The sequence below is a fragment of the Scyliorhinus canicula genome, chromosome 20 (genome assembly GCF_902713615.1).
Source record: "Scyliorhinus canicula chromosome 20, sScyCan1.1, whole genome shotgun sequence".
Taxonomy (NCBI): domain Eukaryota; kingdom Metazoa; phylum Chordata; class Chondrichthyes; order Carcharhiniformes; family Scyliorhinidae; genus Scyliorhinus; species Scyliorhinus canicula.
Window position 1 is genome coordinate 35,806,016 of NC_052165.1, and position 12,932 is coordinate 35,818,947.

Sequence of the window (12,932 nt, forward strand, 5' to 3'; positions counted from 1 at the left end):
CATTGCCATGGGTAGAAGATTTGTTTTGAACCCTTGCAGGAGGCAAAACATTTTCAAAACTGGACATGAGCCAGGCCTATTAACAACTCTTGATAGAGGAAGATTCGAAGCAGCACGTAACTATCAACATGCATAAAGGGTTATTCAAGTATAATACACCAGGGCGGCATGGTAGCACACTGGTTAGCACTGTTGCTTCATATCTCCAGGCTCCCAAGTTCGATTCCTGGCTTGGATCACTGTCTGTGCGGAGTCTGGACGTTCTGCCAGTGTCTGCGTAGGTTTCCTCCGGGTGCTCTGGTTTCCTCCCACAAAGTCCTGAAAGATGTGCTGTTAGGTGAATTGGACATTCTGAATTCTCCCTCGGTGTACCCAAACAGGAACCGGAGTGTGGCGACTCAGGGCTTTTCACAGTCACTTCATCGCAGTGTTAATGTAAGCCTACTTGTGACAATAATAAAGAATCTAAAAGATTATAGTTTAGTTTTTGGCCTACCTTCCAAAGGACTATGGACTACCTGTTACAACGCATTCCTCATGTTGCAGTTTACTTGGATGACATTTTAATTTTGGGTATGATTATGAGGAGCACCTCAACAATCTTGATCGAGTTTTAAAAAGGTTTTCAGAGGACGGACTGTGTCTAAAGCAGAGCACTTTCGGGCACTGAGCATGGAGTATCTAGGCCACAGAATCACTGCACAAGACGTATCTCCTGTGGAAGGGAATATTTGAGTGATGAAGCAAGCTCCAGAGACCAGGAATGTAGCCAAGCTCAGGATATTTGTAGGTATTTGAGAAACTATTCTGAAAAGTTTTTGCCAGACCTGTTTACGATGTTGGCTCCACTGTACCTACTTCTGCCCAAAGAAACAAACCAAAGTGGGAGTCTGCACCGAAGAAGCTTTCAAAGATGTGAAAATGCTGCTGCAATCAAAATCTGCCGGCCCATTTTTAAAAAATAAATTTAGAGTACCCAATTCTTCACTTTAGGAGCAATTTAGTATAGCCAATCCACCTACCCTGCCTCAGCAAGAATACATCGCTGACTGCTTACATTGTCAACATATCAGTACAGCATTGTGTAAAGGTCAGGGAAGGACAATGTTAAGTGCCAATGTGTTAAGTTGTCTTCCTTTACTTGATTTGCCAACCCAGGGATTGTGTCCTCCCAAGAGACCTGCCCTATCTCCAGTGAGTGCTAAACAAATTAAGCAGTGGACGGAGAGATCCTATTCTGTTACAAGTTAAAGGATTTCTGATGCAAGGATGGCCATCTATCATAGAAGATAGTGGGTTGGAGCCTTGGCTTGGGCTCAGCAAATGTTCCAGATGGCACAATAGAAGAAAATACTGCTGTGGAAATTCAACAGGAAATGGTTCCTGCTGTACCAGGATCTCCAGTGCACTCTACATTCATGTTCAGATACTAAACCTACTCCTGCGCCCACAAGTTCAGTCGAACTATGTCAAGCATCACCAGAGTTGACGGAGTTACCAGTGGTACTGCCCAGATCACAGCATAGTCACAAAGTAGCTGAAATTAAGGTATTAGTTTCATTGTATTTCTGTCTTTAACAAAGATTTAAATTTAAGGGGGGGGGAGAGAAGTTTTAAAGAGTGTTATTATTATGCATCGTCTTATTTAAACCCATTTCTGATGTCACCAGTAAGTGCTGTAACATCATTAATTGTTGTTAATTTATTCAGTTACTGTTATTTTGACTTTGTCTATATAAATGTTTCTGGAACATACCTCTCCATTCACCTGAGGAAGGAGCAGTGCTCCGAAAGCTCGTGTTTGAAACAACCTGTTGGACTTTAACCTGGTGTTGTGAGACTTCTTACTGTGCCCACCCCAGTCCAACGCCGGCATCTCCACATCATGTTATTTTGATGTTTAACTCGCTGCCCCTATTTTTGAGTCCATATTTGAAACTTCATTTTTTATATATGTTAAAGAAGATTAACTTTCAAATTACAACTATCTTTTTTGTGGTCTACAGAAAGCTTCCAATCTAAAATCCTTACCTGTCCATGGCCAGAACAGGGGTTTTGGAAACCTCCAGGACATGGTCTGCAGTCTGGGCCGTAGAATCCTCTGCAGCATTTTGGTACCTAGGAAACACGTCAGGAAAAATCATGGAGAAGAATGATCATACTCTCTGAACGGACATGTTTTAGCTTCCAAGTGATAGAGAAAGGCCCTTTTATGGTTTTACAAAGGCTATGGCATTGTCATGGTAACGCTGCTAGGTTAGTAATCCCACCTGCAGGCCTCTTAGTTACCAGAAAATGTGGGCAGGATTTTCCCAATTGAAGGCAAGCCCTGAGGCCGAGGTCAAATTCAGTCCGTAGACGCATGGATCGGAGGGAAGGACATCCTCAGGGATTTTCCCATCTGCAGCCAATTAACAGCCCGGCGGGCAGAAGAGTCAGCCAATGTTGGGTGCGAGGGATTCGGAAGGTCAAAGGAAGGCACCAGTCAGCAGCTTTGGTACAGGCTGCACACATATGCAGTGGCATTGGAAGGAGCGTTGAATAAGAGAGGCCAGCAGAACAGTGGCTTGTTGGTTCAGTGATGCCTCTCTAGGGGTCCCCTTGTGGGTGGCAAGGGGACAGAGAACAGTACTGTTGCCAATGGATGGAGAAGGGGACCCGCAGGGAGAAGGCATGGCTGGAGGTAGCCGAGGAAGCTGGTAGCTGTGTGACGTCACATGAACATGGGTGCGGTGCCAGAAACATTTCAGTCTTTAACAAAAAATTTGTTTGTGGTCTGGCAAGGTGAATGGCCGTAGGACCATAAGACTTAGAAGAGGAAGAAGACCATTTGGCCCATCGAGTCTGCACCACAATTCAATGAGATCATGACTGATCTGATCAGATAATCCTCAACTCCACTTTATTTCCTATCCCCATAACCCTTGATTCCCTTATTGATTCAAAATCTGTCTATCTAAGCCTTGACATGCTTAATAATCCAGCTGCCACAGCCCTCCGCTGTAAAGGATTCTACAGATTTACGACACTCCAAGAGAAGAAATTCCTCCTCATCTCTGATTTAAACGGATGACCCCTCACTCTGAGATTAGGCTCTCTGGTCCCAGACTCTCCCACAAGAGGAAACAAAATGAGCTGCAATTCCAAATAGCAAGTTCACAGCCCTGTCTCTAAATAATGGCGCCCATAAGATGTGAGTCAATGCGACTGACTCATGCATTGGAAATAACCAGGGGCCAGTATCCCTCGTGAGACGTAGAGTTGCTTCACACCAGAATCCTATGGGCAGCCAGGGATGAGCAGTGAATTGACAAGACTGCTTGTGGGAGACCTTACAAGGTGCGTGATACAGAACATGAGGAGTGACATGGACTGACGAGCACAGCTGGGCAATGAGGCAAGAGCGACGCAATGTCAGTCTCTCTTTGCAGGAGCAATGTGCTCACAATTTCAGGGATGGAGAAAAACTGGAGGTCAGCCGCCACTCAGTGACTCCAATGAAGGAGGAAGCCATCGAGATAGGATGGGTTGCTGGAGGGAAGCCTCTCGCTGAGGGTTGGGCTCAAAGAGGGCATAATGCAATGGATGAGGGCATCAAACCTCTGAAGTGTACTAGTGATGATGCCTCTGTAGGCCTTGATGTACACAGATTGAGGAGAAGCAAGAATTGGTTGGCAATGCAGCCCATTAATGCCACTCTTGTCCCTTCTGCAGGTCCAATAGCAGACGAGGGAGTGACAATGACTCCAAGATCAAATAAGACCAGGATCCACCGCAAAAGCATGCGGGAGGTCTGAAGAGCTGATGCACCTGACCCTCAAGATGAACGAGTGTAACTGCTTTGCGCATACCTCGCGCAGTTGGCAAATTATTTTATGGTGATCGCAAACAATTTGATCATTCAGTGAGTGGAAATCCTTCCTGTTCATTAAGGTTCCTGGCTGTCCTATAGGAGCCCTGGTGGCCACATGAGCCCAGTCGATTACCTCTAAACCTGAAGGAATCAGCGATGGCCCTGAATCCTATCACCATCGCAGCCTGATTGGCACCACAAGGACTGCAGTGGTTTAGGAAGGCAACTCACCACCATCTTCTCAAGGGCAATTAGGGGCGGGAAATAAATGCTTGTCTCCGCAGCAACACTCACATCCTATAACTGAATTTTTAAAAATCCATTATTTACCTGATACAATAATGGGCCATTGTCTAGGTGATCCCACAAATGTTTCCAGATGGACTCCTGGAAAGAGCCTGAGGCTAAAATGTCTCCATGAAGCAGAGCCTCTGCCTGTAAACTCTTTCAATGAGGTATGGAGTATTAATCTGTATTATTGTCCCTACACAACCGGTGTCCCTTTGTACCATCATGATGTTGCTGCCCCTTTGGCTATTGCAGCTCTACCATGTGCCTCTCCCATCCACCCTCCTCCTGACTGTAGCAGTTCAACTCTGACTGCTTGCCACCCACTGTAAATTGGAGCCCTCAAGGGTAAATGCTTCTCAACCCTGCAAGTGCTTGCTTGCATTAGATGAAATGAACCTGGGAAACAATCTTCTAACAAGTTCTCTCCAGTAATGGACTCACACTGCACAAGCCCTCCAACTTTTCAATCTCTTGCTTAACTGAACATCAGTCTGCCTGTTTGGCAACGCAGCTGTACTCAATGGCTGACATCTCCACCGGCACTCACTCACCTCTCATCTCCTTTGAACAGATGAGCTGCTGATGTGGAACCCGTGCACCCTGGGGAAAATTTTAAGTCCTCTTCAATACAAAATGTGCAAACCCAATAAAAATACTTTTTTTAAAAAATCCTCTTCAAAATTGATGCCCATTGTCATCCTGCATGTTCCTCTTCCTGCTACCCAATCACCTCGTGGAAATTTTCCCAGCGGTGGGACGATGTCACTCCGATGCATTCACCCACCATTTTGCTGAACCCAACTCCAACCCACTGCCCTGTGGCTGCTAGATTCCACCCTGCGAGTTCAAATTCCACCCTGGGACTTTCAATTCTGAATTTTAATTATTTAATTTTACTTACAGTCACTGTTTCATTGCAGTTTCTACTGCAGCCCTGTGTTGGCAGACGCAATCCCACCAAATTGCTCATGTAAAAGCACCCATGGCTAAAGGTCTCCTACATCAGACAGCAATCACAAAAAGAGCAGGTTCAGTCTTTGCATTGCACAGAAACAATTATATAACTGTCCTATCGTATTTACTGCATTAGATACATGAAAGATATATCGTGCATAGCGCTAAAACGTTAAGAATATATATTAAAAGTGAATAAAGGCCTTAGATTACTGCTGCATGTGAAGTTGTCCCTCAGAACAGAGTCAATGCTTTAGGGAAAGAAAGTGAGGGGGAAAAGGAAGAAATGTAATTAAAAGCACGGAGATCTCCTACGCTCCCCCATTGGGTGGCTGTGCATTCAGCAATGCCCACCCTACCTTCTGGTGTTCGCTCCAACAAAATGTCTGTTCACCTGTCTTCCTTTTTTCTTCTAAGGTTTGGCGTCAGTTCTGTCTGATTGTTCTCCTGCGAAGTGTTTTGCCTTAATGATGCTGTGCGAATGCAAACTGTTTTTCTTTTAAATTATATGTTCTTACAATTTTTGGTTGTGCCTCCAGATCAATGTTTAACATTGAAACTTCCCATATAAACATTCTAGAATGGAAATGCTTGTCTGTAAGCAGCTGCCTTTAGTGGGGTAGTTGCAAGCATTGGCCAGTGAGTGGTGCTGTGGAGTACGTTTCTAGACTCTCATCTGTCACTTACATCTCCGCCGTGCAAATAACAAAAAGTAGATGAACCAAATGAACATACGCACCCCTGCAAGCTATTAACTACCCGATTAAATCAATTGAGAAGGGAAAGCATGTTGGTCGTGTCCTGGAATGAATCAAAGTGTCACTTACCAACTGCGCCATTCCGGAGGGACAAGAGCTGGCATAAACCTTTGCACAACTTCTACAGGAGCCCTGAATGAACACAAATGTAATCATTAATATGTTACAATCTAGTGCAGGGTATGTGCATATTTTAAACCCAACGCAGTATGCCTGATACGCTTCCTGAGACACTCCTAAGAATGTTAAGGTATTAGAGACGGGACAGGAAAGATTTCTGAGAATGGTTTGGAGCATGAGGAACTTCAGTTTCAAGAGTAGATTGGAGAAGCTGGGATTCTCCAAAGAAAAGAGATTTGATAGAAGTCTTCAAAATCATGAGGGGTCTGGACAGAGTATGTTGGCAGAAACTGTTCCCATTGGTGGTGTGGTAGTCACCACTAGCGGCATGTTATATGTATTACGGCACTGCCCGTATATTAAAGGTACAATGGTAAATCCCTGCCTGCTGGCTCCGCCCAGTAGGTGGCGTATAAATATGTGTGCTCTCCAGCGCTGCAGCCATTCTGGTTCCAGCTACAGGAGGCACAACATCTTGCTCAATAATGCCGCGATTGGTCTACCATTCTCATCTTGTGGTAATTGATAGTGAATCAGGTGGAAGGGTCAAGAAACAGAGGACAGCAATTATAAGTGATTTGCATCAGAACCAGAGGAGCATGAGGAAAATGTTTATACTCGGCGAATGGTTATGATCTGGCATGGTCTATCTGAGAGATTTTTTAATGTTTCTTTCATGGGATATGGCTGTCACTGGAAAGGCCAACATTTGTTGCCCATCATAATTGCTCTTGAACTGGGCAGCACGGTTGCTCAGTGGGTTAGCACTGCAGTCTCACGGTGCTGAGGTCCCAGGTTCGATCCCGGCTCTGGGTCACTGTCCGTGTGGAGTTTGCACATTCACCCCGTGTTTGCGTGTGTTTCGCCCCCACAACCCAAAGATGTGCAAGGTAGGTGGATTGAACACACTAAAATTGCCCCTTAATTGGAAAAAAATGAATTGGGTACTCTAAATTTAAAAAAAATAATAATTGCTCTTGAACTGGGTGTCTTGCTGGACCATTTCAGAGAGCGGTTAAGGGTCAAACACATTGCTAAGGATCTGGAGTCACATGTAGGTCAGACCAGGGAAGGATGGCAGATTTCCTTCCCCAAAAAGACATTAATGAACCAGATGGATTTTAATGACAACCGGTGATAGTTTCATGGTCACCATTACTGAGGCTAGTTTTCAATTCCAGATTTTTATTAATTGAATACTGGCATTGGAGGCAGTCCAGAGAATGTTCACTAGGTTGATCACGGGTATGGAGGGATTTTATTATGCGGAGAAGTAGAGTAGATTGAGCCTGTACTCATTGGAGTTTAGAAGAATGAGAGGCGACCTTACTGAAACATATAGGTTTTGCAGGGGGCTAGACAGCGTAGATGTTGAGAGGTTGTTTTCTCTTGTGGGAGAATTGAGGACCAGAGGGTATCACCTCCGAGAATGGGGTTGTCCATTTGAGACAGAGATGAGGAGGAATTTCTTCTCTCAAAGGGTAGTGGATCTGTGGAATTCTTTACCACAGGCTGGGATAGATGGATTTTTAATCAGTAAGGGAATCATGGGTTATGGGAGTAAGACAAGAAAGTGGATTTGAAGATTATAATTTTGGGTTAGTCATGACCTCATTGAATGGCGGAGCAGATCCGATGAACCAAATAGCCTACTTCTGCGTCTTATGGTCTTATATTCTTTAATTCCAGATTTGTTTTTAAATGTCTTGAAGTTGAAACATCTATGGTTAGTTTCTTAGTGCTAATCAACAATGTATAAGTGGATAATGTAGAATTTCATAGAAATTGCAGTGCAGAAGTAGGCCATTCGGCCCATCGAGTCTGCACCGGCTCTTTGAAAGAGCACTCTACCCAAACCCACACCTCCACCCTATCCCCATAACCCAGTAATCCCACCCAAAACTAAGGGCAATTTTGGACATTAAGGGCAATTTAGCATGGGCAATCCACCTAACCCGCACATCTTTGGACTATGGGAGGAAACCGGAGCACCCGGAGGAAAACCACACAGACACGGGGAGAACACGCAGACTCCGCATAGACAGTGGGCGAAATTCTCCGACCCCCGGCAGGGTCGGAGAATCACCCGGGGCCGGCGAAAATCCCGCCCCCGCCAATTCCCGGGTGGCGGAGAATTTCTGCCACGGCGGGGGCGGGATTTTCGCGGGAATCACACCCCGCCGATCGGCGTGACCTCCGCGCCGATCGACGAGCCTCCTGCGGCGATTCTCCGGCCCGCGATGGGCCGAAGTTCCGCCGCTGAGAGGCCTCTCCCGCCGCCGTGGTTTGAACCACATCTGTGCCAGCGGGATCGGCAGCGCGAGCGGGCCCCCGGGGTCTGGGGGGGGCGAGGGGGGATGGGACCCCGGGGATACCCCCACAGTGGCCAGGCCCGCGATCGGGGCCCACCGATCGCTGCAGCCACGGCCTCCACCATGGCGGAGGCGGAAGAGAATCCCCCAGCGCGCATGCGCTGGTGGTGACGTCAGCGGGAGCTGACGCACCGGCGCATGCGCGAACCGGCGAAGGCCTTTCGGCCAGCCCTGGCACCAGGCGGCGGGTGTCAAAGGCTGTTGTGCCAGGTTTGGTGCCAGTCGGCGTGGTGCCAACCAGTCCGGCGCGGGCCTAGCCCCTCAATGTGAGGGCTTGGCCTCTAAAGGTGCGGAGAATTCCGCACCTTTGGGGAGGCCCGACGCCGGAGTGGTTGGCTCCACTCCGCAACGCCGGGACCTCCCGTCCCGCCGGGTAGGAGAGAATCCCGCCCAGTGACCCAAGCTGGGAATCGATCCTGGGACCCTGGAACTGTGAAGCCATTGTGCTAACCACCATGCTACCGTGCTGCCATTAATGCTAACATTAAAAATTATTGTGATGGTGCTCAATGATCACATTATACAGCATTTAAAAGCCTTGTATCTATTTTGCTGAATCATTCTAAATCTAAGGAGATATAGAGGAAGAATTAGATTGATATAGGTGGGGGTTACTAAAAAGGGGGAAAATCACTTTGGTGGATGTTATACACCCTCGCGATAAGTGAGGATCCGTGTGTCATGTGTAGCTTCTCCAGATTACTCCAGGTATGCTTCCTTTGTATTAAGTTAGTAGCAGAAATAAATGGGGCTGAAGATCCTCAAAGTGGCCCTCATGGTATAATTCCCCTGAGTGGTCCGCCCATGACCTCTGCACGACTTCACCAGAATTGAGAGGTTATCTAATATGAATATTGCTGATGGCTGCCTGTGCTTTAAGGGTGCATCTCAGGCAACCACCATAGTTGGAGGGAAGGAATAGATTCAAGAGATCCCAGAAGCCTTCTGACTGGGGCAGCAGGGCTAATGTCCCAATTTCTTACCTTTGGCAAGTAAGTCAAGACCCCCATGCAGGCGCCTCTTCCATTGTGGCTCAGGATGGTCCACCCTCTATCTGTTGGCATGCCAACCATTTAATTCCATACCTGGGAGGAGGAAGTTCCTAGCTTGGGAGGTCTTTCATTCTCACCGTGCTAACTCTATTGCAAGTGACCTTGCTTGGGCAGACAGAAGTTCCACTACAAACCAGGACTTAAAGTTAACTGTCAGTATATATGTGGATCATATACCTGCCTCTGTCCTCCAATCAGAATCAGGGCCGGGATTCTCCCCTACCCAGAGGGGCGGGGGGTCCCTGCGTGATGGAGTGGCGTGAATCACTCTGGCATCGGGCCGCCCCAAAGGTGCGGAAGTCTCCGCAACTTTAGGGGCCAAGCCCTCACCTTGAGGGGTAGTGGTTCCCTTTGGTGCCACACCAGCCGGGGCCGAAGGGACTTCGCCGGCCGGCGGAAATCCGCGCATGCGCCGGAGCGTCAGCAGCTGCTGACGTCAATCCACGCATGCGCAGGGAAGGGGGCCACTTCCGCCTCCGCCATGGTGAAGACTATGGCGAAAGCGGAAGGAAAAGAGTGCCCCCACGGCACAGGCCCGCCCGCTGATCGGTGGGCCCCGATTGCGGGCCAGGCCACCGTGGGGGTACCCCCCCGGGGTCAGATAGCCCCGCAGGACCCCGGAGCCCGCACGCGGCGCCTGCTCTCGCCAGTAAGGTAGGTGGTTTGATCCACGCCGGCGGGAGAGGGTTGACAGCGGCGGGACTTTGGCCCATCGTGGGCCGGAGAATCGCCGGGGGGGGGGGGGCCCACCGAGCGGAGCGGCGCGATTCCCGCCCCCGCCGAATCTCTGGTGGCGGTGAATTCGGCACACGGCAGGGGTGGGATTGACGGCGGCACCTGCCGATTCTCCGAGCCGGCGGGGGATCGGAGAATCCCGCCCCAGGTCTATACCGGTAGCTTTCAGAAATGCAGTGGATATGGGAAAGGCATTGGGAGGGGGGGGGGTGTTTTGTGAACAATCATCCTGACTTTTTTGAAGATGAGAAACACGCATCAAATAATCCCAGTGTCCTTTCACCTGATGCCAACTGTTACCTTGGTAATCCTGTACATTTTGTCGTCACATCTACGTGGAAGAATTGGGAGAATGGACGGAGGAACCAGAACACCATTCAAAGAGTAGATCCTACCGTTCTTGCCGAGTATGTCTGTTTCGTCAATAGCTACATTTGGGTCACCCAGTAAAATCTGCCCCTGCGCAAGAGATGAAAAAGGTTTAAGAGAAAGACTTGCATTTACATAGCACTTTTCACAAGCATTGGCCACCTCAGTGTTTTATCGCCAATGACGTACTTTTGAAATGGAGGCCAAATGTTTGCGGCCACACCAGTTGTCCGAGATATTGGTTGAGGAATACATATTGGCCAGGACACCAGGGAGGGCTCACCTGCTCTCCTTCAAAAGTGTGACATGGGATCCACCTTCTCTTCTAAGAAGGCAGACAGACAGGACTACGGATTAACACCTCATTTGTAAGGTAGGACGTCCAACACTGCAGCACACTCCCAGTGCTGAACTGGAGTAGCAGCTTTAATTGCTGCAGTGATGTGCTGGAGTGGGATTTAAACCTGGTAGCTTATAACTCAGAGCTGGGACTGCTACCAACTAACCACAGCTGACACCCAAAATAAACTTATAAAGGTATTTTGAAGCAAGCTAAGAAAATCGCTGCACATCAAAGTCACCAGTATTTGGCTCATCCATGAATCAATATGTATCATTGGAGTCACGTTATCTTGGGAGGACCTAGACATTGTGTATTTTCATTCCCTTATTTATGCTTCGTATGAGATATATTACACAAGGGGTACTCAAGCAGTGGTCTAGGTAGGCGGCTTTGGCACATACCACAGAGCTTCAAGAGCCACATGGCAAGTTTAGCTTCAGGTTGCTATCAAACGGCACATCATTCAAGCCATTGCTGCTGTCAGATCATACACAGTGGTTAGCACTGCTGCCTCACGGCATCAAGGACCTGGTTCGATTCCAGTCTTGGGTGACCGTGGAGTTTGCCCGTTCACCTCATGTCTGTGTGGGTTTCCTCCGGGTGCTCCAGTTTCCTCCCACAGTCCAATGATGTGCAGTTTAAGTGGATTGGCCATCTAAATTGCCCCTTAGTGTGCAAAGGTTAGGTGGGATTATGGGGTTAAGGCAGGAAAGAGGGCCTGGGTGGGGGGGGTTCTGATAGAGGGTCAGTGCAGACTCGATGGGCTGAATGGCCTCCTTCTGCACTGTAGGGATTCTATGCTATTCTTGTATTTATCCAGCAATGAGACAAATAACAGCCCCTTCCAAAACTATAAGCCCCTCAGAATCCGAACAGGATAAAGCAATGGGCAAGAAATATGAGCACAAATAGGATTGGAAATCATGGGGCTTGTTGGCCAGGTTGCTCAGGATTCCAGAACACAGAATGTCTTTCAGCAACTACGGCTGGTACAGCATGAACTGGGTAAGAGAAAAAATATAACAACAGACTTGATAAATGGAATCACAGGAACAAAATCCTGGGGACAAGTTCTCTGAACACCCGCCGGTTGGCAGAGGCCCCACCGGCAATTTTCCGGGCCCTGATGGGCTGAGCGGTTGTCCATTTTTGACCAGTCCCATCGCCGTGGGTTACACATGGTCCCACATGGTGGTCCGGCCCGCGATCAGGGCTCACCGATCTGAGGGCGGGCCTGTGCCATGGGGGCATGCCTTCCTTCCACACAGGTCGCTGTGGGGCTCCGCCATGGCCGGCATGGAGAAGAGAAACCCCCGCGCATGCGCCAAAATATGGTGGCTGGTCTGCGTATGCATGGAACCATGCCGGCAGTGCTGCGTATGCGCGAGATCACGCCGGCCCTTCGGCGCATGCGCGAACTTGCGTAGTCCCTTCGGCGCTGGCTGGAGCGGAGCCAACCCCTCCGCCGTCCACCTAGCCCCCGGAAGGGCGGCGCGGCGCCAGTCGTGGGCCACTATCTACGGGCCCCTGTCCGCTGCCGGCCGCCAATTCTCCGGCCTTGATGGGCCGAGTAACCGCGCGGAAACGGCAGAGTCCTGCCGGCACCGTCCACACCTGCTCGCAGCCGGCGGGAACTCTGCAAGCAGGGTCGGGAAGGGAGGCTGGAGCGACGTGAACCGCTCCACCGCCACGCTGGCCCCCTGGGGGGGCCAGAATCGGTAGTGCTCGCGCCCATTTCGTGCCGTCATGAAACGCAACGGCGTTCACGACGGCGCGGCCAATCTGCCTCCATTTCGGAGAATCCCGCCCTCGGTGTTTGATTAAATAAATCAGATTTTTTAATACACGTGAATTCATGCTTCATTATTAAGTAAAGGATAGACTTACATTGTAGCTCACATTCAATGCCACAAGTTGATTTGCTAAGCTCAGGATGTCGGCTGAAGAGAGGAGACTTGAAACTTCCAGCTGGTTAACAGATAACAAAAGCAATGTGTATTTACTACAATTCAATATATTGAGTTATTTGCCCAAGGACTGATTTAATCCAGGGCAGTGCAATCTACCACAGTCCCTTACAGGTGG

The 12,932-nt window shown here is 48.8% G+C and overlaps 1 protein-coding gene across 1 annotated transcript in view; it reads right to left on the reverse strand.

Moving 5' to 3' along the window:
- Positions 1 to 12,932, reverse strand: part of LOC119954651 (stabilin-2-like) — a 211,389-nt gene that overhangs the window by 135,194 nt on the left and 63,263 nt on the right. The window contains exons 17-21 of the mRNA XM_038780015.1: positions 12,735 to 12,815; positions 10,436 to 10,594; positions 5,926 to 5,988; positions 5,046 to 5,141; positions 2,032 to 2,118 (exon numbers count right to left, since the gene is read on the reverse strand). Of these exons, the coding sequence (XP_038635943.1) occupies positions 2,032 to 2,118; positions 5,046 to 5,141; positions 5,926 to 5,988; positions 10,436 to 10,594; positions 12,735 to 12,815 (486 nt within the window). The remainder of the gene's footprint in view (positions 1 to 2,031; positions 2,119 to 5,045; positions 5,142 to 5,925; positions 5,989 to 10,435; positions 10,595 to 12,734; positions 12,816 to 12,932) is intronic.